The 26117-nt window shown below is 33.0% G+C and overlaps 1 protein-coding gene across 13 annotated transcripts in view; it reads right to left on the bottom strand.

The window, feature by feature from the left end:
- Nucleotides 1–3684: 3684 nt before the first annotated feature.
- The window catches only part of br (broad-complex core protein), a 124568-nt gene continuing 102135 nt past the window's right edge, over nucleotides 3685–26117 (bottom strand). For 4 of the 13 annotated variants that reach the window (XM_074183452.1, XM_023165469.2, XM_023165470.2 and 1 more), the window contains exon 7: nucleotides 4084–12959. In XM_074183452.1, coding sequence (XP_074039553.1) covers nucleotides 12640–12959 — 320 coding nt within the window. In that variant the 3' untranslated portion in view covers nucleotides 4084–12639. The other 9 variants (XM_074183499.1, XM_023165481.2, XM_074183468.1 and 6 more) reach the window with 7 other exon arrangements.

Raw genomic sequence — 26117 nt, forward strand, 5'->3', positions numbered from 1 at the left:
AGAATTTGGATTTAGGTAGCAGTGGAGTTATCAAGTATATAGCAGTTCGGTTACTTTTATAAGTAATTAACAAAGAGTTATCGACGGTGTTTCGAATCATCTTCCAAAATGAATGCAAATATCGATTATTCAAACGAAGTTCTTATGAAATTATTTATTATACACATTAACAAAGTGATCAAATCATTGTCAGAACGTTTAAAAAATTCAACCAAATGTATCCTGAATTAACACCAATGAACGAGAGGAAGTTTGTAAGATTACAAAATAATTTCCTTAACTATGGCTCCATGTTAAAAGCGCCTTCAACATTACCAAAACCTGTTACTTCAAATGAGGACAATACTGTTAACGTTTTGGCATATTTTTATGCATATCCAGAAGCTTCCATTCGCAGTGCAGAAAAAGATTTAGGTGTATCACATGCTTCAGTACAACGAATTTTGAAAAATCACGGAATGCATCGGTATAAATTTACCAAAGTTCAAGCTCTAAAAGCAGAAGGCTTCGAACGTAGAATGCATTTTTGTGAATCCCTTTTGATTCATACACAGGAAGATCGGGAATTTTTGTCAAAAATAATTTGGAGCGACGAATCAAAATTTACGAGAGATGGTATTTTCAATAGAAGGAATAAACATTTTTGTGCTGATCATAATCCTCATGTTACAAAAGAAATGGGTTTTCAAGAAAAATTTGACCTGAATGTTTTCTGTATTCTGAAGAACAATAAAATTAGCTTTTTTATTTATGAAGACACACTGAATGCAGAGAGATATCTCTGCATGTGATATTTTGTTCACAATTTTGTTATTTTGAATCATCCTATTCTGTTATTGTCTGTATTTTCACATGTTTTAGCCCACAAAATCTTACTTTTTATCTAGAAATGACTGATTTTTGGTACCGTTGTTCCCTGGAAACTTTGAGCCATAGTTAAGGAAATTATTTTGTAACCTTACAAACTTCCTGTCGTTCATTAGTTTAATTCAGGATACATTTGGCTGAATTTTTTACGACAATTATTTGATCACTTTGTTCATGTGTATAATAAATAATTTCATAAGAACTTGAATAATCGATATTTGCATTCATTTTGGTAGATGATTCGGAACACCGTCGATAAATCTTTGTAAATTACTTATAAAAGTAACCGAACTGCTATAAGCTTGATAATTCCACTGCTACTTAAATCCAAATTATAAAAATAAATAATGTTTCTAGAAGAAACGACTTTATTGAGAAAACTTGACGATTTAGGTATAGAGACATGAAGTCATTTTTTGTGGAGGAAAATCTGTTTTTATCGACCTTTTTTGGGTATTTGTGTATATAGACAAAACCTATTTTCAATATGGAGATGATTTTTCTATCAACAAGAATTTGGCATGGCTATGGGTTCCCCTTTATCCCCCATCTAAAGTAACATATATATATATATATATATATATATATATATATATATATATATATATATATATATATATATATATATATATATATATATATATATATATATATATATATATATATATATATATATATATATATGGAGTATTTTGAAGAATTTTTCGTTGAAACTTACCAGAATGGTTCCAAAGTTTAGTGGAGATACGTTGACGATATCTTTGCTGTTTGGAATTGAAACCATGATGACCTGAATGCTTTTTTGAATTATATCGACGAGCGGGAGCCGACAATAAAGTTCACAATAGGGATTGAACAAGATGGTCGACTCTCTTTCCTTGATGTAATGTTGGAGAAGTCATCAGATCAATTTGATACAAATGTTTATCGATTATACATCGAGTCATCATGTGAGTGTTTAAAAAGGTATAATAAATTGCCATTACAAAAGAGCTAAAATGATTTGCAATTCAAAAGAAAATTTCAATAAAGAAATATCATTAATTAAATCTGTTTTGAAATATAACGGCTTATCCGGATTCGTTCATAAATTCAACGATAAATGCAATAGAAAATAAAGAGTCAATTAAATACCGAACGAACATACAAACAGCTTCACAAATTCAACAACATCCAACTCAACATCCAGCGACACCTTTCACAACTAACGTTATACCTTACATTCCAAGACTATCTGAAAAAATAAGACGAATTGGAAGTAGGTATGATATCAGAACTACTTTCAAAACAAAAAATACACTGAGATCTATACTCACACATACAAAACCCAACAACACTGAAGAAAAAACAAAAAATTGTATTTATGAAATACCTTATTCTTGTGGTAAAAGTTACATTGGTGAAACCTCGAGACCATTGAAAGTGCGTGAGAATGAACATCGAGATTACATAAAAAATAGACAATTGACAGGATTTAAATTGTCAGAACACATTTTAAAATCAGATGGTGAACATCGAGTGGAATGAAACTGGACAAGAATGATTACCAATGAGCCTCACTCTAAGAGACGTAAGCTAAAAAAATCAGCGTATATTCTCATATCTGGAGAGAATTTTATTTCGAATAGCTCCTTAGAAATAGACCGTACTTGGGCTACCCATCTTGAAGACAAATTTGGATAGTGGCGAAATGACAACAGACTGATATCAGAGAGCACCTTGTATTACATCGAATGTTTCAGTTGTCAATCAACAACAATGACATAATTTCATATTTCAAAACTCCTTTGATATCTGTCGAAGAAGTAAACAAATAAATTATCAAAAAGGAATAACTGCCAATATATTAGAATTTTTTGTCCATTTCTGGCAGGCAGATTTTGGCCTCAGAAACGTTAAGATGAATATTACATTATTTTTTAACAATTGTTTTTGATAGGCAAAATTGTTAAATACAACAAGTTACTACTGATAAATAGAAGATTTTTCTTTGTGAAAAATACTTTGATATTACGCAGTATCTTATCGGGGTAAACTAAAAAGTTTGCCCTTCTTTCTACACTTGTATAAAGTTCTCCAATTTTTATATTTTTCAGATTGTGGAAGGTAACAAATACCCAAAAAAGGTTGATAAAAAATATAAAGTTATCAAATGCAATATAACATAGTCATTGAGTCATGTTTATCAAGTAATGAGTCTCAGTCCAAAGAAGCAAATAAATTATTGAAAAGTAATCAGCACGACTAAAGTGATGGCCTGGACTTCATATTTGAAGTTATTGCCAGGACTATTCAAACACAATGTGTGTCTTCAGGAATCATGACAGAATATTTATTTTGGAATTTCTACAGTAACAACTAACTGTAAATATTCTACATGTAAATCAGTTACATTGAGAAATTGAAAGGTTTTTATATTTACCATAATCCCAAGAAATGTGTTCGTTATTGAAACTAACAAGATTTAAAGTAGAAATAATGGTAAAAAATTAGTAATCCTGATTTTCTATTGGGAATAAATGCTATTAACATTCGAACGTGACTTTTAATTCTAATAATTTTTTCCAGTAACGATTTTTTGCATATCTTTAAATTATGAAGAATAACTTTTCCCCAAAATTGATAATCCATAAGTTTTCCATACGGCTCTAACTTACTGAGAAATACTGTATTTGTCATGCAACAAATAAAAATATTTGATCAGTTTTTTGCACACTTACCTTAGTTAATCTTTTATGGCTCTTCAAGTGTTTTGAATTTGAAAATTGAATTGTTAGGTTAGGTTTGCCACATCAGGGCACTTTATTGTTTTCAAAATATCTATTACATTATTATCTCAATAATTATAGGACTAGTCTTTGCCATTAAATCATAATTTTTTTCCAAAGAATTAGCCAGTGGTATTTTTCAATCCTATTTAATACCTCGGAATTTTTGAAGAATGATATTTCGAGAACAAATTAGCTGAAAAATGAAAAATATTTATACTCACATTTACAGTTTTTAGGTATATAACTGAATAAACTTGGAGTTTTGAGAAAAAAGACGCACATATTTCTGTTTAATGTTTTTATTACACCAACAATCATATCATATATTCATAAGTTTTAAATAACAAAACTTATCCTTAATAATAAAATTTAAACAAAAAATAAATTCCTAAAAATAAATGGAAGCATTTTGTATGGATTGTAGCAGCTGAAATAAAAAAAAATCCCTCAAGCAAAATAAAATATTTTATTTACAAAAAAATGAAAAGTACCCATATAACCAATTGCATATAAAAACGAAAAAATTTACACTCATTTTTTCATAATCAGAAATCTGTGATGCTTTTCAGTTTTCTCAAGCTGTGAAGTATGACTTATTTTCACCCAGTTACTGAATTAATCGTACGAAAGCTGAAATTTAGGCTTTTGTGACCATCTTTTGAAACCGTGGTTTTGGGTTTTTAGGCCGTCGACTGTTGAAATTTCTCCCTGATGTTTTGCCGGCGGTGTGGCTTCCAAGTATACCAGTGTACCTTTAACTTGGAGGTGATAACTTCTGAAGATAATAGCCACTCTTACCGGCGAAACGGCCGAAAAAAATTCCAACAGACGACGGCCTAAAAATCCGAAACCACATCAGTAAGAAAGACTCCCATTTGAATGAAAAAAATGCCCAGTTTCAAAATTATTTCATAGTATGGTTCTCCTATATATTACAAATACATCCATACTGAAGATATGCTTGTGTTATTATTAATAGTTGGCGGTAAAATTAGTGAGAATGATAGCTTTCTACTTTCAATTAGCAAGATATACATATTAGGTTCTACTGGACGTTTTAAGCACAAATTTGTTCAGTTGAGAAAACAAAAACAGTCGATCCTGCATACGAAAAAACAAGATATAAGCATATGATCTAAAGCTAAGTGTCTCAAATGTTCTCCTTATATTCTAAATACCATACAATATAAGTACATCTGTGGAATTTTTGTCTGAGTATTGAGGTAATACAGTAATTTTCTTGTAATAAACAGTATGTGTTGTACTGGTTAAAGGCATCTTGTTGCTTAAGGTGGTTAACAACCTAAACAACGCTTTGCAACACATATTATCATATTTTCTCCCAGTTTGCAAAACGGTCGTCTATTATGTATTCACCTTCATCAAAGGGAGCGGAACATCAACCAAATTTAAATCGTGGGGCAGTGTGCAAGACATATTTCTAACCATTTCTTTTACCTAACCAATCTAACCTCAAATTTCCATCCGTCGGCGTCGTTTTCCAATAACTCAACTCAAGTTATGCTCAGTTGTTTCTAAGACCAAAGAATTGATAGTGATGTATATTAAAATAAGTTCCCTGAGGATCAATTCTAGGCCCTGTTTAACTCGACACTGTAAATGCTAGTTTATACATAATATGGAAGTACAAAATATATGGTAATCTGGGAAAATTTGGCAATACTACTGGCAGTAGAAGACAGGTTGGTTTATTAGATTGATTGCCTTCGAATATTTTGGATTGATTCACATATGCAGACATGAATGTTTATATTTTATACTCTTTCAAGGGTTTTTTACATGATTATATGGTGTTCTGATTAAAAAATATATTTAGCTCTATACAAAGCTTTGCCTTTTTAGGGAAGATATCAACTGTGACAAAATTTGAGGGTAAAGAGGTGATGAAAAATTGAAACTTTTATATTTTAACACCACATACACTATATTCTAGTTCACGCCAATTGTCGATAGGTAACAAAATCTACTGATGAATATCCGGACCAAATATCGAGCTTGTTTAAAAAGATAAAATTTCAATATATGTATATATTTTTTTTATAAAATATCTAAACTTGCTACCTTTAGGTACAAATTGTAATACTGTTCAATTTTTTCAATATATATAATTTTTCTCGTAAATTACCCAAATGATTTTGTTGGCATGAATATAGATATGCAATTTTGTTTTTCTAACAAATAATCTTGATTAAAACTTACACCTATTTACTACATGTATATAACAAAAATATTTACAATGGCGACAAACTACCCTACCTAGTTACCTTTCACTTGATTGAAAGTGTTTAAAGTCAGATGGAAAACTTAACTATTGTATTTCAACCAAGAATTCAACTATATTCTTTCTATATCCCAGTACAGGGTCATGCGAAATAACTAAGTAGGTATCTATCTCCATCAACAACCTGACGCTTTAGGTCAATGATCATTCAAATTCAAAATGGCACGTTTAAAAAAATATTTTCGAATCTTTTAGAAAGAATTTTTTTCTCAATGAAATGTCTTTGGTTCGACCGTATCACAAAAACTAAACAAATAAATAATTTTAACCTAATCAGACAATTTTTTTTTTGAAAAGTCACAGCACTAAATATACAGTCAAAATGTATGCTAACGGTTGCCGAATGTAACCGTGCCTTTCAGATCAAACTAAATTATTTAAAAAAGTTTTCATCCCACTCGGTTTCAACACAGAGCCAACATTAAACCTAAACATCACAGAAACGTAAATTTGGTCAACAAATAACAAAAAATAAATTCTATAAAACCAAAATAGAATTTAACAAAAAAATAAACAAAATCACAAATTGAATGTCTCGTTTTTGAAAAAATATTTTCCAGAACATTCAAAATAGGTTCCACTTCGAAACCCAGCGGGACGAAAAATAGCATACAAACTAACCAATCGATTTCCAAATACATAATAATAGAACAAATGCATAAAGATTGGCACATCATTATTTACAAAATTGAACCCTGGAGAGATATGTAAGTATGAAAAACCATTCACAGCAACAGTAACACCTTCCTGGCTGTTTTCAACCTAGCCAAAGTTTAAATAACATAAATACATAGAGTAACATCTAAGATTTCCTTTTATAGGTTTACGAAACCTACAAACTTTTCAATAAAATCACATGAGCAAATCTAGTCGGATATTTATCACATTCCATTTTTGTTTGGAGGAAATTTCAACCATTTCTGAACAATTCAAACACGTCATACAAAATCCAGTACACCTAAAATTCAATTCAGTAGACATTTCGAGTGTAATTGCTATAAAAAATTAATTACATGCATATTAGTAAGAGAGTGTAAACTTTTACCGCCAGATGTAACTATGTCAGATGTGTTTATTGACCTTGATATGGAGGTTTGTATGACTGGCGTTTCGTCTACGATTGCGGTAGGCATGGAAGGTTAGAAGGCAGTTGCTTGGATTACCCTCACAACAGAAACATTCATGGTTTGAGTCTACGATGTTATTCCACCGGTGGTGGGTTTGATTTTCGTTTCTTTTGGTTAAATCAAATGATCTCTTTTTGAGAGTGTAATTTAGTGCACGTAGACATTTTTTATTTATGTTAATTTCTACTACCAATGAAAATTGCATTGGCAAACGCATTTTACTGATCAATCACCGTAACTTCTTAAATTTTTTTTCTGTTCAGTTTGTAAAAGATTTTTAGTTTACTTTCCAGCCATATGACATTTTCATAAAGACCAATTTCATCACAAATATCTTTGATAACATCAACGAATACGCTTAATGAAATATGTAATAATAGGTAGGTAGTAACTTCGTGGATAAAAAAACATGATCCGCTGTAAAAAATATTTGACTGGATTGAGTGTACTTTGTTGCCAAATAATAAAAAAAAAACAGGCTGTTCTATTTGAAGCCAGAATGGATTCAGTATTTGATATACTTTATTGAGAGATTTTCTGTAAACACTTTACATAACCGCAACACGTGTTTTACTATACAATGGCTTCTTCAGACATGTGTTTAATACTGATCAATTGTACACTGAAACCGTGTTGCCGTTTTCTAACCTCTTTGATGAAAATCTCGAATAGCAAATAGTTTATTATGATGGATTTTTATCGAGTATCTATTACAGGATACTTCTTGAAATGTATTCATATAATTCATCAGTCATGTCAAAACCTTTAGGCTATAACGTTTCTTTATGAACTTTTGAATGAATAGAATATTCAGATTGTTTATAGGCAACAGTCACGAAAAGGAACATGGTATTTCTCTCAAATTATTAAGTAATGTAAGCATAGTATTTTTATATGCTACAGAATGCAAGTTTTTTTCAGTTTAATTATTTATCGATTGACTTTAGCATAAGTGATTCAGTATTTAACATCTTTTAGAAAACAATTCTGTATGTCCTGTGATTCGGTGTGATCCTGTTGGAAATGAAGACATTTTCATTACTATCATTATTAGTATCACATTTACACACTTTTACTGTTCAGACAGTATAAACACTTCATCTATGAGAACGACAGAAAACTCATATCATGCTTGTCCAAGATAAACAAGGGTTCCCATGACGATTTGTTGCAAAGCCAAGTTTCGACATTGACAGCTGCATGAGTCACTTTCTGTCTTCATCAATTATATAAAACCGTAACCAGAGACTAAAAACAAAGCATTTGTGATTCGAAACCGGTAGGTTCTGTTTTGACTTGCCATAGATCTCATCAGTAGTGCTAGACTGAACTAGGAATATAATGTTGGACTTAACAATCCTAAAGAATAATCCTGAGTATTCTTTATTGCTTCATCCCTAGGCTCTTCTTTCATTTATATTTTAGTACTGACATCAAGGAATCTACACAGTGCTGGAAGGCCTAACAACTATTTATATTCAATGTTATGTGATTAATATTACCATTACTTACAACGAAAAAAAAAACCGCCTGGTATAACATTGGCGATATTTACCATTTTGACAGGCTTATCGTCGAATGATCTTTGATTCGACGTTCACTACTACTTCATTCCAAAAATTTGTTCAATTCACTTGGAATGAAACGTAACACCCGGAATACGAATCGAAAAAGCATAAAAACATCGGCAATAGTCATTCTGGAGATGGAATCAGTGAAAAACGCAGCTTTTATCTGTTCATAAGTATCAGCAAACCAATGCAGTTAGTAAACCGTCAACTCATGAAAATAATAATTCAAAATTTCTGTAACTGCTGAAAAAAAATCATATATTATTTGTGAAACGAACAAGGGTGACTTTTCAATATCTGAAGTGTCTTAGAGTAGGTCATCGATAAATGCTTCTTTCAGATACAAATCAGACGAATGATCTGAAATAACTACCTTTTATGGATTTTGAATCAAATAGAAGTCACTTTCTCTTACTTCATGATTTGAAACTATTTATGAAAAGTAATATCCATTCTTTTGGAAAAAAAAAACGAGGCAACTCAGTCAGTTTTGAATAAAGACAGTCAGCAATAGATCAATGAAACGTATGGTTCAGATATTGATTTATACTGTAAAATTGTATGACATGAACACAGAAATTTTTCATAATTTGAATTGGATCAAATTCAAAATAAGTGCAGGAGTGCACTTAATTATTTATAAATGTTTGCCGCTTGTGAACCAGAATCTGTCCCCAAAACAATATGATTCTATATTTTTCCAAGAGAAAAGTGATGTGGGGATACTTAAATTCGAGTCCATTCATACTGATTTAGTTTTTTTTCAGATTGTAGATCATAAACCATGCAAAATCCCGTAAATTCATTAATTTCTCCACAAATGTATCGTTAAATGATATTACTATTATGACTTGACCGATTTTGTTGGTACATTTTGAACTGAAGGCTCCGTAAAGTAATATTTACAAACTACAAACTATTACACCTTTTACTTGGATAGCAAAGATTTCAATAGCCTAGAAAAACTGACATTTTGAGTTCAATATGATTTCCGATTGTAAATCAGAATCGGTTGCTAAAATACTAGAATTTTATATTTTTCTTACAGAAAAGTGAAGTGGGGGTTACCTAGAATGTGTGTTAATTTAACATTTGTTTCATTCAGATTGTAGGATAACATAAAATAAGCATAATCTCAAAAATGATAGTTTTTAGAATAATCTCCAAAATTATTTTACTGCGAACAAAGAATATGTATGATACAAAATATTTCATTGTGATAGATGGAAGACAAATAGCTGAATAGAAAATACTCATCCACAAAAAGCTGGATAAATGGGGACGTTTAAAATATTTTTTAAGCTCCTCTTTCAAAATTGTTGAAAGTCTTTGCAATTTCTGCTACACTAGATAATATATTTTTGACAAATGTCAATCTAGAAAATAGATATTCTTGGCCTGTGTAGTTCAAGTTTTGCATTAGACACAAGTACAGTGAAACGTAGATCAGCTGGAAGGACAATTTCTGAATCTACTATGAGAAATATTCTGTCCACATTCTTATAATATGTATAGAGTTACTTCTATTGAAATTGATTGCTTCCTTCGTCACCCTTGGCTATATTCGATTCCTTATTCTCTTTTAAATGACGGGACAGATATTTTTGTGGCTATACATATTTTTAGACCAGATTATCTTTGAACAAAAAAATATCCCATTTCCAATACCCCTCGATTTTTAGCAGCCACATCACAGAAATATTTTTCAGCATTCCAATACCTGAAAAATCTACATATGATTTTAATTATGTACCTCAGTATGTACCATTATAAGTAGTAGTAAAGGGTTTATATAAAGTGTGTCTGGAGAGACCAAACTCTTTCCTCTCAATTTCCAAACTGAAAACATTGAAGAGATAGATATCTGTGGCATGGTATTAATTGGATTTGTTGCTGTTTTTCAGTTACGTGTCAATTGATTGTATTACAATTCTTATTAGTTCAACAGTGAAATTGAGTTTGTATTGTTTGCACAGTACAAGGAATATAGTACAAAGAATACCTAGTTAGGAAACTATTATAGTTTCCTAACTAGGTGTGCGTATAGATATTTGAATAAAAAGTTATAATCTGCATCCGATTTTTCGTTAATTAGCTGTCGCTTCCTTACCACTCTCAAAAGCCGAAACTTGTGCGAGCTAATGATTAACGAGGTCTCTTATCTTGTAAACTGCGATTCCTAGCGTCATGGATGATCGAAAAAATTTTAAACTTAAAAATTGACATTCCTCCGCTTGACTTAATAAGGACCTTGCTAAGAGGTCAGATCAGCTCTGAAATGGTTGGTAGAAATAAATCTAAATTCTATTGAAACCATATTTTAAAATGTAGTAACAACAAATAATATTCCCTATAAATAGGGAAAAAACGAAAACCTATGAAAGAATAACGAAAGAAAAAAACAAAACTATCTAATTTGAAATAATTGGAATTTGTGAAAGAGGGTCTCAATTATTAAATCTACGAAAGTACAAAAACTGCTTTTTGTATTCGAAAGTGAAATTATTATCTTCTTTTGTCTTTTATCAATTACTAACATCCATTTTGCACCTACCATTTTGAAATACATTACTTTAGAGAAAAAATAAATTAAGAAGGAATGGACATTCGAGTTGCATACCTACTCCTCCGTATCTTTGCCTCAACCTAAGAGAGGAAGGAAGCAGAAGCATTTCAATCCCTAAATGTAGAGCTCGTTAGTTTCACGCATATACATATTCATAACAATAGAAAGTCACGTTTAAAAGATCAATATTTTCTACGCCTGTTTGCTCTTTGATGTCATAATTCGAAACAGATTTTGAAATTGATAAATACTGCTGACTAAAATTGAGGTTTTGATTCCAAAATAGCATTTAAAAATCTGTTTGTAGTAACAAAAAAATATTCCATTAATTGAAGCTTGAACTGAACTGAAGAACTGCTACATAATGCAGGGATTGGTTTAAAATGATTACAGCGAGAGAACATCTGTACAAAACAGGGCTGTATAAAAGATCTTAGTTGCAGGCAAGACAACATAAAGTCAGATGTTAATGTGCGGTATTGGATCACGGTATGGACAACTCAAATTATAACCTGAAGAATGTGACGAATATCCAATGAAAGGCCTGCACCGACTAGTACAGGGACCATGATTGTGGGAATGGGCATGGGAAGACAGGACAAAAAACGCAATAAGCACGATTTTTGTGGAGATCTTTCTTCGGGGGTTCGGAATTTTGCAATGAGATTGTTAGTGAATACCTAGTTAATTTAGTCATAAACCATGCACTGTGCAAACGCCTAAATGTAATTATTTCTTTTTTTCATGTTCTTAAAATGAAAAAACTGTTGTTCTTTTTGTCTGTTTTCATCAAAAATCTCTTTCATACAGAATTGTCAGTCACGTACCAATATTCATTTGGTCAATAAGAAAATACCATATCCTCATTTTGAGGAAGTAAAAGTTTTTCACTGGTTAAATAAATTATAGCGTACAACAGGTCTGTGAAAGAGACTTGAGAGATAGTTGGTCTGTCTCCGAAATTCAGTTCATTTGACCGATAAGAAACTGTCACTCTTCTATGAATAAGCCAGGTAAAATTAATTATTGGCCAAACGACAGACAGACATCTCCCTGAACGTCACCAAAGGGTACTAGATTCATGCTCAACGCAATAATTTTTCCTAGCAAGTAGAAATAGAATGTGATAAATACCCGAAGGGGTATCGAGGGCATTCTTGGCCGCTCGCAAGGGGAATAAAATCTGAACTGAATCACAGTAACACTGGAAATGTCTCGCATTCAATGCAATGGGCAGATCACGATAAACACACCGGCATTGATGATGCATCGGAGGGTGATATGATGATGAAGATATGTCATTGGAGAGGGACTATATGCGTGGGGATATATCTGGCAGCCGTAGTGAATACAGGTTTATATAAAAACTACGTTGGGGCTCTGTGGGGATTTGTACTTTCGGTTCGAGTAGCTTTTAGGCCATCATCGCCAGGGCTCACTGGAGGCGCGGAGGCGGCTGCTGGTTCGGGGAGGTAGCAGAGGCGCGCAGGACGCTCTTGATGGCCGTCGTCTTGAGCAGTCGCTTGAGCATACCGGAGGAGCCGCGGTGCTGAAGACTCTTGTGGGTGGTGAGCGAGTTCTTGGTGCGGTACCGTCTGTGACAGAACTCGCATACATAGAGCGTGTCCGACTGTTCGTGCTTGTCTTGGAAGTGCCTCTTGAGTGAGTAGTAGCAGCTGAAGGTGCGCCTACAGTAGGGACACTCTTGGGGCTCGTTGATGCCTCCGGATGTGGGAGGGGGCATCCGCACCGGCCCTGCAACAGCACACGGCTGTGGTGGAGGTGGCGTAGTCGGTGGGGACAACAACTGGGGCGAACATGCAGGCTGATGGCGGTGGCAAGCGGCACAATTCATAACTACACAGAGAGCTGCGGTAGCGGCAAGCGGGGTAAGACGGGGGCAATGGGTGGTACCTGGAAGTGTGGTCGCAGGCAGCAGCGGCTGGGGCGGGTGCTCTGGCTAAAAGAACTTAATGTCGATATCCCCGGGGCGCGACTTGTGGTACGTGTAGATGTGCGTCATCAGAGAGTTCCTCGAGCAGTACACGCGTTCGCAGATAACGCACCGGTATTCTTCTTGTCGTTCTGCGTGCTTGTCGGCGATGTGTCGTTTGAGGGAGGCCTTTGAGCACAGCACCTTACCGCACAGCTGGCACGTGAACACCTTCTTGGGCGACGCCCCTGCAACAGCAAAACCAAGCTCGCACTGGTCTAGTTCGCGAGTGTTGCCACCAGCAGACACGTTCTCAAACATTTGACTATTTTGACAATCGAATGCCGCGCCATCTTACTGACCGCACACTCGCGATCTGCCGCGCGAACTCAGTATTACTGCTCGCAGTTACAACAACACACAAACACCGTCTCGTTATCCGTAAACAGAAATTCGAAACCGACGAAAGGAGCCTCCGTACGTTTCAGAGCAGATTCATACCAAACACGGTCATCATATGTAACCATCGACATAATATTACAAAACGAATTGAACTTTTTGATAGCGTAATTGTTTTAAAACTGAAAGCAAGTATTTTTGATGGATATTTTTTTTGTGAAGGAGTTATTGTTTCTTGTTGTTTTTTGGATTTTCAACTTTCTAAAATTTGAAAAAGCAATCAATCTAGATCACAATATAATCCTCTCAAGTGTAATTAAAAGCAAACTAAAAAATTTTCTTCAACAAGTTCCTGTTCAATTAGTATTGACAATATTTATCTCGACAACTTTAATCCACTCATAGACAGTTTAGAAAGTATAGCTACACTTCTTCAAAGTCATAATTGAGTGTGATAAAAATGATATCAATCCTGTCGATATCAACGCTATTGATATAAAAGGAGTCAGTGACTTGTTATATTCATACATTTTGCCTTGACAGACGTCAAAAGAACCTACAAGAATGATAGGTTTTGGGAACGGTGGCTTTCTGTAACGTCAACCATCATACAAATAAATCTAAGTATATACATTTTATTCTTCCCTTCATATTTATTTTTTTTTGCAGACAAATTTAAAAATAAGTCTGAATACTTTTTGGAGGAGGGATAAATGTATGAGAAAATCAATATTTCCAAAAGAATTGTGAATGTTCCAAAAATGTTATGAATATGACTAACTAGAGGTTTATCTTAACTTTTTGGGGTACACTTTTTAATTTGCCCTTTATTACACTGCAGATTTTTTGTTGATCTGTGAAAAAGCCAGAGAACATCGAGAAACTGAAAATTAGTGTTATTTTCTTCCAATTTGTATCGGAAAAAACTGTCAATTTTTGTTAAGTGTTTATATTGAAGTTATTTAGTTTTTTCGAAGTATCTCACTTTTTTCTATGATGATGAAGAAGTTGATAGCTAAAAAGAAAATGGAATTTTGAAGAAACATTTTCATCCTCTCCGTTTCAATGTAAGGGATAGAAAATCTATGTTCCTTTAAGGAAAAAACCAAAATGAGGTTCTAAATAAATATATAGTTGCTTCAAATATTTTTATATACAGAATAATTGATTCTATTTCATTATGTAGGAACTTTTCAAAGAAAAAAATAATTCAGCGAGCTTGTTTTAGGGAAATATGTTGATCCCTAGAGATGTGTCAGTTGCAAACTGGAACAAAAAGTCTATCTGAAACAACTGTTTTCCCTATTACAAGAAAAACGTTTGAATACCATACAAAATAAACCCAAGCCTCTTGATATAAAAAAAAATGAATCAGCTTGAGTATTGAAAAAAATTTCAAATTATACGAACACCTCATCAGAAGTTGTGGACGGTATTAGCGACAATTTGTAACAGTGTAGTAGATGAGCGCCCAGGTTTAACGACAAAGACTAGATTTTTCAACGGATCTTTAAAATGGCATTATTCAACTGTTGGATTGTGTGGTGTATTTAAATGAATTGTTATTGTGATTTGTGATTTTATTAAAATGCTTTATCCCATATGAACTGAAATGTTGAGAAATAAATAGAAACTCGGAGAAGGAATTAGAATGAAAGATTTTGGATTTCTATTTTTCCATCTTTATACAGAAAAATGTGGAAATCTTCCAAAGTGACACTAATTACCAGTGACAAAGCTCTGAAGAAAACGCTCCTTCAGAAACAGTACTTTGTTATAGTGTGGAAAAAGTGTTTTCATTAGGTTAATTTTACTTCAGAAGTATCAATTCTACCCATCAAAGTGACAGTTATTTTCCTTGAAAATTCATCGATATTGATCAATTATTTATGGCACTATGAATGATGTTTGATATGCAAACAAAAAAATCAGTTCTTTCTTCGTGAAAAAATTCCATTACCAGTTATGGGTAGAACAATTCATTGAATAACACTTTTTCTGCTAAGTGAAAAAAATTGATATTATTTTCTCAATACCTTTTTCATTAAATTAAATGATATGTTTCAATCGATTAAAAAAATCTGAAAGATACTGTTTTATGATTCTTTTACCCCATATGAAAAAATATGTTAATGTTAATAATCAATGTATACCATTTCATATGGCTATTAGATATTTGTTGTACTATAGGAGAATTAAGCTTTCAATGACCATGTAAATATTATTGCTAGGACTAATCTTAGTTCTGACAAAAGTGAGATATATCTTTCTATGAATTTTATTTTTTTAAAATCAAACATCACAATAATGTAATGGTATGAAACCAAAATAGGAAGAGAAAGTCAATATCTTGATTGTTACAACCTGTAAGCACTAACGTTTTGGTTACATATGATGACAAACAGTGACAAGATTTCATATTCTCAACACAAGCAATTGATCCATTAGAATTCGCATCAATCTCACACGATGATCATCACTACAAATCAGAAGTGTACTAGCGATAACCGGAAAATGTTTTGAGATCTATCATTTATCATTACATACGAGCTGCATAGATTTCTTACGATCCGTATAGAGCGAACAAAGAGCCGAAGCTGTTTTATTGATACAGTTTGTTGCATAGCCGAAGAAGGTGTTCTCAGTGTTATTTCAGAGTGTCTTTTTAACCAAGAAGCGAGAGCTTCCACTAATCATAGTTTACCTTTCGGTTAGACTCTGAGTGTGCGGCACAGTTGGCGTCGGTTTCGAATTCAGTGTCAAGGACATATATTCTCAAATCTCTCCTGGTGGCAACACTGCTGTGTTGATGGATAACATGGTACACACATACATACATATATAGGGATGAAGGCAATACTATTCAAGCAAAATAAAACCCAAGCTGCTTTTGCAAATGTAAAAATATATTTAAACATAAATAAAGGTTATACAACAGTACATAAAATATGATAAATATTGCATCAAACAACATAAACATGCTTATAATGCAAAAATTAATAAGTTACTAAACAGGACCAAAAAATTTTGGAGAAATTTAAAAAAATTAGGGGTTGCCAATCTATGCTTTCTCTTACCAAAAATAACAAAATCAGTCAAACGAGTCTCAGTCTTAACAAATACCGCAAATAATCTAATTTCAGTCTTTCAAAAACTAAGTCCTGTCTCTCTGTGCAACAATTTGATAATTTTTTCATAAAATACAAAATTAAATGCTTAGCGCATAAAAAATAACTAGATACTATGGAAAACAACATATATTATGATATTAAGCCTCCAAAATATGTCATTACAATATTGTAGCACATAAAACCTTTTCCGAGATACCAAAACCGATTGAGAAACTAGAAACCATTTTTACATATCATCACCAAATTTGACTAGATTTCAAAAAATTTTATTGCACATTTCCTAAACCGCTTCCGTTTTAGGTGCTACAAAATAGTAGAATTCGATGCTTAAGCACTGAAATAATAAAGATAAATAAAAGATATATTGCTCTACATATGTTCAAAAAAATGTATTATAAAATCCCTTTCACCAATTATTATATAAAAAGGCTTCAAATTTCCTTACACAAACATTATTCGTCCTCATTACTGGCAAATTCGTTACATTTAAAAAAACTATAAATTCTTTAGAATCATATTAACAAAACATATCACAGTGCCAAAAAAGAATGCAACGGTCAACAGACAGTAACAAGTTTATTTCGACCTCCCTTAGTATAGGTTAGTTTATATTAGCATCATAAAAATAATGGAGATGACTTCCCCAATCTAAAAATCCTTTTTCGAAAATATCCATCAATTTCCAAGTTCAAATTTTCACAGCCAATAGGTTGATTATTTTTCTTATTACTTCATTATACATATTTCTTGGTACGTAGGGAGGAGATGTGAGTTCATGTATTTTGTGACAACAATCATATATTACCCTCTGTTGAATGATTATTTTTACGACGAAAAGTCATGAATAAATTTTGACCCATAACCTCATTTTTTTCTCAAAAAACGAGCAATAAGAAATAAATGGTATCACTTTCGAATGAGGTGAATCATGAAAAATCGCAAAACTTTATAGTATGAAGATAACTAATTTCCATATTTATTGAAATAAGGTCACTGATTGCTATTAAAAGGTTTCATTTCTTGAAACTTTTGTGGGATTCTTGCAAAATACAGATCCAAAACACAAAGAATTATTTCGAACATTTCAAAATAGATGTAACTATTTATTTCTGGAAACACAATTGAAATGAAGTTTCGCCATCATTGCCAATTTTTTTTCTCATACATTCCCTTTATGTCTAAGAGTTCTTTGAACCAGCATTTTTTTAGATTACATTGAAATTATGCAGAGAACAAAATTGTGTGAAATATGTTTCTCACAGAAACGTTTTTTTTTTCTGTAAAAAACGATTTCTTTGGGCGATAGAACAACCAATTTATATTTTGGACTGGTTGTTTACTGTCTAGACTGTGGATAATAGTTACATACTTAATATGGTTTCTAAATCCACAACTGACTTCAGGAAAAATATAAAAAGTCAGTGTTAATTTTTCAATATAAGTATAAAGTGAGCTCCTCCTTTCTTTATAAATTAGTAGGTGCAATACTGCGATTTTTCCAGAACAGGTTAACATATTAAGGAGAGCTCGTCGTGGAAATAAACAAAAGTGAGGTTATGGATAGTTTTCTGACGCAATTTAAATTTGAATACAGCCCAGTTAGTTTGTTCAGCGAAGTTTAATATGCATTTGATAATATATTTCAATTGGAACAGTGGACAAATTCAGTGTTGAATGATCATTAGACAACGCTGAAGAAACTTACTCGCCTTATCTTCTAGATCAACATAAATATTAGTTTTTCAGGATTGCACTAGTTGAAAAAATATGATTATATTAATGTATTCTTTCCGCTGACTACGAATCTGAAATCAATACTTGCACTCGTTACTATTGTCATAGATATGGTCATACAAATGTTGAAATTGTTGAAGAATCAACTATTTTAGGTACTAGTTTCTGGTAATGAAAACTATAGATATAAGGAATACCTTCTTTTCACAATCGCAGGCTGTAATTGTGATTTACACAGCATAAAACATTTCCATTTCCATGAAAAATGGGAAATGGCACTTTCTATGCTTTTTACCACTTGAATAAAAGTGATAAAAAACATAGAAAGTTTCATTTTTTCATTTTTCATGATCGTGGTAACGGTTCCATCAATTTAATTCTATTTCCTAAACTCATTTAGGAATATCGACTTACTAGAGTTTTTGTTATTTGTTGATAATTGTGCTAAAAGTCAAAGTGTAGGCATGCAAATGATTGTGCCAAATGTAGACAATTTTACTTAGTTTTGCATAAAAAACATAGACCTTTTAAAAATTGAAAAAAAGAACATGTTTGTTTGTTCCTGAAAATAAATACAACTTCCATCAGAAATTTTCTGTTGAATTTAAAAACGATCCTTTTCTGTAAAAAAACAAGATCTAACCTAGACATTAAATAGATTTAATTAGTTCCACTATAACTTGAAAAAACAAACATTTTGGAAATTTTGACGTGTTTGTTTTCATTGACTATTATTATCTTGATATATTTGTAATGAATGTAATTTGCTGACATCTGTTGTGCAGAATGCAAAGTGACAATGCAAGGATTGTGCTGTCTACAGACGCTGCTCATGATTCACTTCACAATCTACAAACATGCAATTGATTATATTCACAATCAGTACTAGTTTGATTTTGTAACACTGCCAATAGAACTAACGAAAAAGTCCCTTGTAAAAGTCTTATTAAGTTTCACGACTAATTATGTTGATAACAGTATGTAGTTTTCCGGAAGATATATAATTTTGTGGAAATACAATGTAATGCATGAAAAAAATTGAGGTGGCAAGTGAATGAAGGCCTGCAGCATGCGACTGTGGGAAGAAGGAATCATTTTACAAGCTTGTGAGTTCTCGAAATAATTGACTTTTCGACCTATGAGTAGCCGTATCTGCGAAAGTTGACCAGAGCGCCTAGATTTAACTTCATATTCGTGATCAGCGGATAAAAATACGCGAATCCAATTTCGAATATTTCGAAAACTAGAGCGAGTCCGAGTCAAATGAAAAAACAAAATTTTCTACCTTTGCAGTACCCCGAAAAGAATTTTTCCTGGCAAAACTACGCTTTAGTTCCCCCTACCTGATGAAGAAGCGCGAAAGCAAGCCATGCTCAATATTCGTGCTTCGCAAACATCTCCATTATCTTTACGCCGAACTATTAATAATAAGTATATCGACTGCTTGACAAACACTGGAAATGTCATAGCGGGGGCTTAACAGGATATTCGACGTGAACGTCTCTCGTTTATTTCTGCCTCCGGTGGTAAATGCTTCGGTGGTTGTTTAGGGAATTGAGAGTTCGAAACACTTTCTGGCACAGATTACAGACAGCGTTGTTGAGCGGCTGAAGGTGCTGCTGCTCCTTGTGTCGTTTCAGGGTAAGTTTCGTGCTAAGCAGCTTTCCGCAAACGTCGCATCGATGGCTGGCGTTCAAGGGGAGAGGGAAACTCAGCCGCCGCGCTGTCCACCGATACCGAGAACAGACAACATCCTATTAGGCCCCCGCTTCAAGCAAGTCTTAAGCTAGGGTGGTAATTCGAAATTATGATAAAGTTAGTCCCCTTCCTTTCGTCCAGCATATTATGTAAGTAAATGATAGACGGAACCGGTCAAAGAAATCAATTAATAGGCCATCAAGCGTGTACCAAGAGTTTAACCAACTCTCATATTTGTCCCACTTCTGAAACCGAAACTTGCTTTGGTTTCAGTACTTTCAAGTTTTGATTTGCTATTCAAGGAAATTTAATGAAACAACACCTGCTGGAATAACGAAACATGCGTTTTAAAGTGCCTGAACTAAAAGTTTCTAACTGATGGACCATGTATTGTATAGAACACAAGTTGAGAATTTTAACTCTTTCCAATTTTTTTTGATAACCGATATTTCAAAACCAAACCGTAAGAATCGAAACAAATCCTTTAGCCCTTCTCCAAAGAAATGCCTCTGTACTAGTGAAGAATAATTAGAGTTTCATCTATGAAACGAAATCGACGTCTTTTTTTCCTGTTTTCCATTTGTATAATCGAGTAGCTCCTTAGAAATTCAAAAATATCATTGGCACCAGGGCATGTATTTTTTTGACAACCATTTCGTTCCCTTTTGTAATCCACTGCTCATCTTAATATAAATGATATACAATGACACAAATTGAATTGCATCCAATAAATAATCATTCAACGTTCCTAAAGAGGATATGCTTTGCATATGATTGTTCTTATCCAGCGGCAGATCTACATTTAACTCGAAACATCTGGTTTTTAGATCTTTTTTTCTTCCACGGTCATTCTTAACCTAACTTCACGAACAACCTGCTTATATATATTATTAAATTCATACCGTAACTTCCTTAAAGAAAACCTAAAACTTTTATATCAAATAAACATGCGTTTTTGTTTATTATGCAAGTTTTTAGAGTTATTTGAGTGTTAGAACGCTAATGACGTACTGAAAATCTCAAAAAAAAGTGCCACTTCGATGGTGGCAACCCTGAATTCTCATCAGAAATCCCTGTCCTTTATTTTTTGAAACATTCTACGTTAGACCAGGTCTTCAAAAAAAAAAGATTTCTCAAAACGTATGACAGTTAATTATTCATTATTTTTCAATTGTTCAATTTAATTTTTTTGTGAAAACTGCCAACTTTCAGTAGATGGATATTCACTTTACTTTATGTCAAACATCTGATTTTAGGAGTTTAGATATGGAAACATTGAAATATGAATGTTCACAATTAGTAATTTTAGTTCCCCTTTTTTTACCTTGTAATCTAAACCACAGATATGTTAATACTAGATTCAACTGAAAAAAGTTTGGACACCAAAACTAATATATTTGCAAAAGGACTCCCTAAGCGATATTGAAAAAATTTCAAGTGAGATAAAGGCCATTACTCTTTTTTTGTAATTGCAAAAAATAACTTGCCTAGCACAAAGTGAATCAATAAAATGTACAACTCCAATGTTGCGTGAAAAAAATGTCTTCATCAAATGAAATCAGGATATTTGTATAAATTGTCAAAAATGAAGAAATATATCTAAAAATCTATTCAGAGCTTTATTTCTGTCCGTCATGCGTAATAAAGAAAGTTGAAAATTATTATGAAACAAAAAGACTGCAATTCATCACTCTTTAAAACTGCTGCATCAAGATGCAATTAGGGTCAAAAAAGAAAATAAATTCGTGAAGAATTGTTTAACTTTCTACCAAATCCAATCGAGGAATACTCTCGATCGATATTTCAATATGACTTAAACCTTGTTAATGATAAAATCTAACCTAAGGAATTATCATGGCATGCAAATCTGAAACTTTCTTTTTTGTTAATTTTTCAGTAAGTTGTGTACTCGTATATTGATACACTCAAACGTCCTTGAAATATTTTGAACAGGCCAATGATATGATTCTTGAAGATAAATAAAATTTTAATTTACATTTACTATTTCAATGACAAACAAAGAGTGTTTTGGTAAATCGGTTCCTCATTCATTTTACTTACATAACATTCCGCTATGCTGATCGGTTGAGATACTATTATTGCTATATATGTATATGAGTTTTCAAGCATTTGTACAATAAAGCACTTTAAATTTGTTGCATATGATTTTCACATAATGTGGCTTATATCGCTAACGACTGGAAAATGAACAAAATTATGCAACGAAATGGTGAAAAATAATAAATATAACGAATAACATCAAGTTTGAGATCAGTCTTGCGGACTCTCCAGCAATTTATTTATATAAACACCGACAGGTGTGAATAAAGACATTAGTTATTAATAATTATAATTTTGGAATCTTTAGGAACTTCTTATAGTTGAGGCTACAGCCTATAATTAATTAAATTAAAATATCTAATCAGTCAAAAATGATCACCGATAATTATTATTAGTCGAGAAACGAAATTATACAGGGTGGTCTAAACATAACGTAAAAAAATCAAAATCCTTTCATCGAGAGTTATCTTAATTCAGTTACATTTTTTGTGGCCTACCAGTTATGAATTTTTTATTGTTTTTTTTTTGTAACATAACCCTTATTATTGGTTATAACCAAATTTCTAAAGTACTAAGGAAAATATTTTTCGAAATTGTTACTTAATTGGAAAAAAAACTGCATAATTTGTCATTCCAATAGAGGTATCATTTCGCAATTATAGTTAGTTTTTAGGATCATCATAACAATGTGGTTCTTCAGCTAGCAGAAATCGAAATAAAACTTAGGAAAACTTGAGCAATTTGAAAAGACTGAAGGATGATTTGTAGGGGTTTAGACGTTTGTGTCAGAGATGATATTTTTATAATAAAAAATTTTATTATTAAATCTGTGTTGAGTGTTCTTATAATCAAAGCTGAAGTAATAACAATGAAGTGATATGCGACTCTGACACGATACTTTTGATATTCATTAATTCAATTAGAGGATTAATTGGATATTTTTTGGACAATTAGAGCTATTTTCGACTCAAATTAGGCTTAGAAACGACCACGCAGGCAACGATTAAGTACTACTTTTCGTGCTTAGTGAAGCTTGGGGTTTTGTCAGGTTTTTAAAATTAGTTAGTAATCATGTAATCTTTGAAGTAAAGTTGGAAATTCAATTCTCCTTTGGTTGAATACAAAGTTTTAGATTTTTGATTAGAATGTTTTGAAACTTACACTGATCATAGAAAGCTGATTATTTTATGCACGGAAAAACAATACATACGGATTATGTTACAAAAAAAAACATTGAAAACTTCATATTCCTCGATGCGTGGAAACTAATTTTCCTTTTTTTGGTGTTATGGCTCGGACTACACTGTGATATTGAATATAATCAAAATTCTTCAAGATTCGAAAAATATTCTGGCCTATTCTTAGCTTAGAAATAACATACATGAAATGATTTAGAAGAAATGAATTATGTTGCGATACCGCTTAAATCTTGTACATTTTCCAGTTCTACGAAGATAAATATATTTCAAAACAATAACAACCTACGATTATGGAATAAATAAAATTAAGTGGAACATAAAACATTTTGTACGCGTCCAAACAAACATATCAATCAATGTATTGAAAAACGTGAGAGAATTTGGCCCATTCTTTTTCCATTCGAATAACAAACCCCGCCCTCTTCAGAAATGATGGTTCCGCGCCCCGCATATACACATCTTAAAGATAGAACGGGTGCGGCGAAATCATCTCCTCGCTTTTAATGTTCTTAACGTTCCGATGGTAAATGCTCTTGTGGTTCCTTAAGGAATTTAGGCTGCTGTACACCCTCTTGCATATGTTGCAGACCGGTTCTCTGGAGGGTCGCATGTGTACGTTCTGTATATGTCTCTTGAGCCTCGTTAGGGAACTCAGGCTTTTGTTGCAGGGTTGACATCGAAAGTCGTCCAAACCTGACGGCAGAAGAAGCCACATTAGCCTCTCTCAGCCGCATCTTTGATAAATCTATGTACACGCGGACCCTTCGGGCATGGCTTACTCAGTGAGGCTACAAAGTTTTTTCTTTGGGTTTATTTTCACGCGTTAGTTAGGTTTCTGGACACAACAAAAATACGCAGAAAAATCACAATATACTTTGAATTATGTTAAATACTTTGATTCGCACTAGTTAGGTACTCTTGATGAATTTCGAAACATAACGATTCAATAATCGCAATAGTGGGATTTTATCGCATCATAACGCAATTATATGCGAAGGTACTCTTGTCTAAATTGTACAAATATGGTATTCGTGGAGTTTCACTCGACTGGATACGGAGTTTCTTAACACACAGAAAACAATTTGTTAGTAAATCTGCATATCAAAATATCTCTATGGGCGTTCCCTAAGGCTCTGTTTTGGGGCCAATTTTATTTTTATTCTACACGAATGACATCGATAATATCAAATCTTCTGCCAGCTTTATTAGATATGCAGATGACACCAATATATTTGTCTCTGACGAATGTGAAAATACCTTAAAACATAAGTGTACAACTGCGGTTGGTAACCTCATTTCATGGTGTGATCAGAAGTGTCTCTATTTCAATAGTAATAAGACAAATATAATACGATTCCACAACTAAAAAAAAAACAATGTGAAACTGTAACAATAAAAACTGATGAAATCTTGATTGAGCCTACTTTATCAGTTAAATTTCTTGGAATTACTATAGACTCTGGTTTAAACTGGAAAGAACAATGTACCAACTTGATCTCAAAATTGAACTCATTATGTTTTATGTTCCGAAATCTTAAGAACATTTTGTTACGTGAACAATTAATCGTATTATATATCATGCACAAGTAGCCTCCCGATTACGATATGGCATATGTTTCTGGGGTGTGTCCACTTGAGCACCAGACGTATTTATTGTAGAAAAACGCATTTTAAAAATTATTTGCGATACCTCAAGCAGATCATCCTCTAGACCGATTTTTAAAGCATCAACAACTTTAACAATGACGAGTATTTTAATGTTAGAAATGTGTGTATACGTATACACAAATAAAAATAAGTTCACTAGAATCCTACAAGTCCATAGTTATAATACGAGGAATTGCGCTGATTTCCACATTCCCTACTGTAAATATGTTGTATCTTCGAAATCTTCTGAATATTTGAGTATGAGGATTTTTAAGAAACTGCCTAAAGAAATAGTTAGTTGCGCCAATATTTCTATTTTTAAAACTCGCTTGAGGAAATATTTACTGGACAATGCTTTTTATACATTGGATGAATTTTTAATTTTTTAGATCTTAAGATTATAAGTGACTATTCCTATATGTTGTTAACATCTTTGGGAAAATAAATGTATTATTATTATTATTGAGGCAATAAAAAAAACAGTTCTTCCATTTAACATCATAGTTCAATTTCAAAGGGCGTTCATCAATAACAATAAATCAGTGAAAACGAATAATTCCAATGGCGTGCTAACTTTTCAAATAGCAATCTTATGGAGAAATAAATTAGATAGGCTGCGTCCCGTGTGTTGAACTACCTATCGGGCGCGTCCCCAGGTGGAACGACCAGGGGACTGGAGGCCCTGTCCGGGAAGCCAATGTGGTCTTACGGACGGGGTTGCCGGACTCCTGGTCAGTGGCAGAAATAAGTAGGGTGAGGGGAACTAAAACCCCCCAAAAGCCTTTGCAAAACATGCCACCGTGGACTAGCCCACCCAAGCTAAGGTGTGAGGAATCGTGCCGACAGCTGAATGGCCGCAGGGTGATATGCGGTCACGAACAATCCTCTTGGAGAACTGGGCGAAACCTCATTGTAATCAGCCTACCTCTGGTAATGCGGGGCTCTGCCAGAGGTAACCAACTCTTCCCTTGCTACTCGTGGAAACACACATGAATGAAACAGAAACAACAAAAACCAATCCCGAGGCTGGACAGAAATGCTTACCTCAATCAAGGGCGGTGGCTGGAGATGAACAGAAATGTCCACCCCAATCTACCGCTTGTAATGAGTC

Source organism: Leptinotarsa decemlineata, unplaced genomic scaffold, assembly GCF_025532065.1.
Source record: "Leptinotarsa decemlineata unplaced genomic scaffold, Ldec_3_MD MMD2_P_RNA_scaffold_2, whole genome shotgun sequence".
Lineage (NCBI taxonomy): Eukaryota > Metazoa > Arthropoda > Insecta > Coleoptera > Chrysomelidae > Leptinotarsa > Leptinotarsa decemlineata.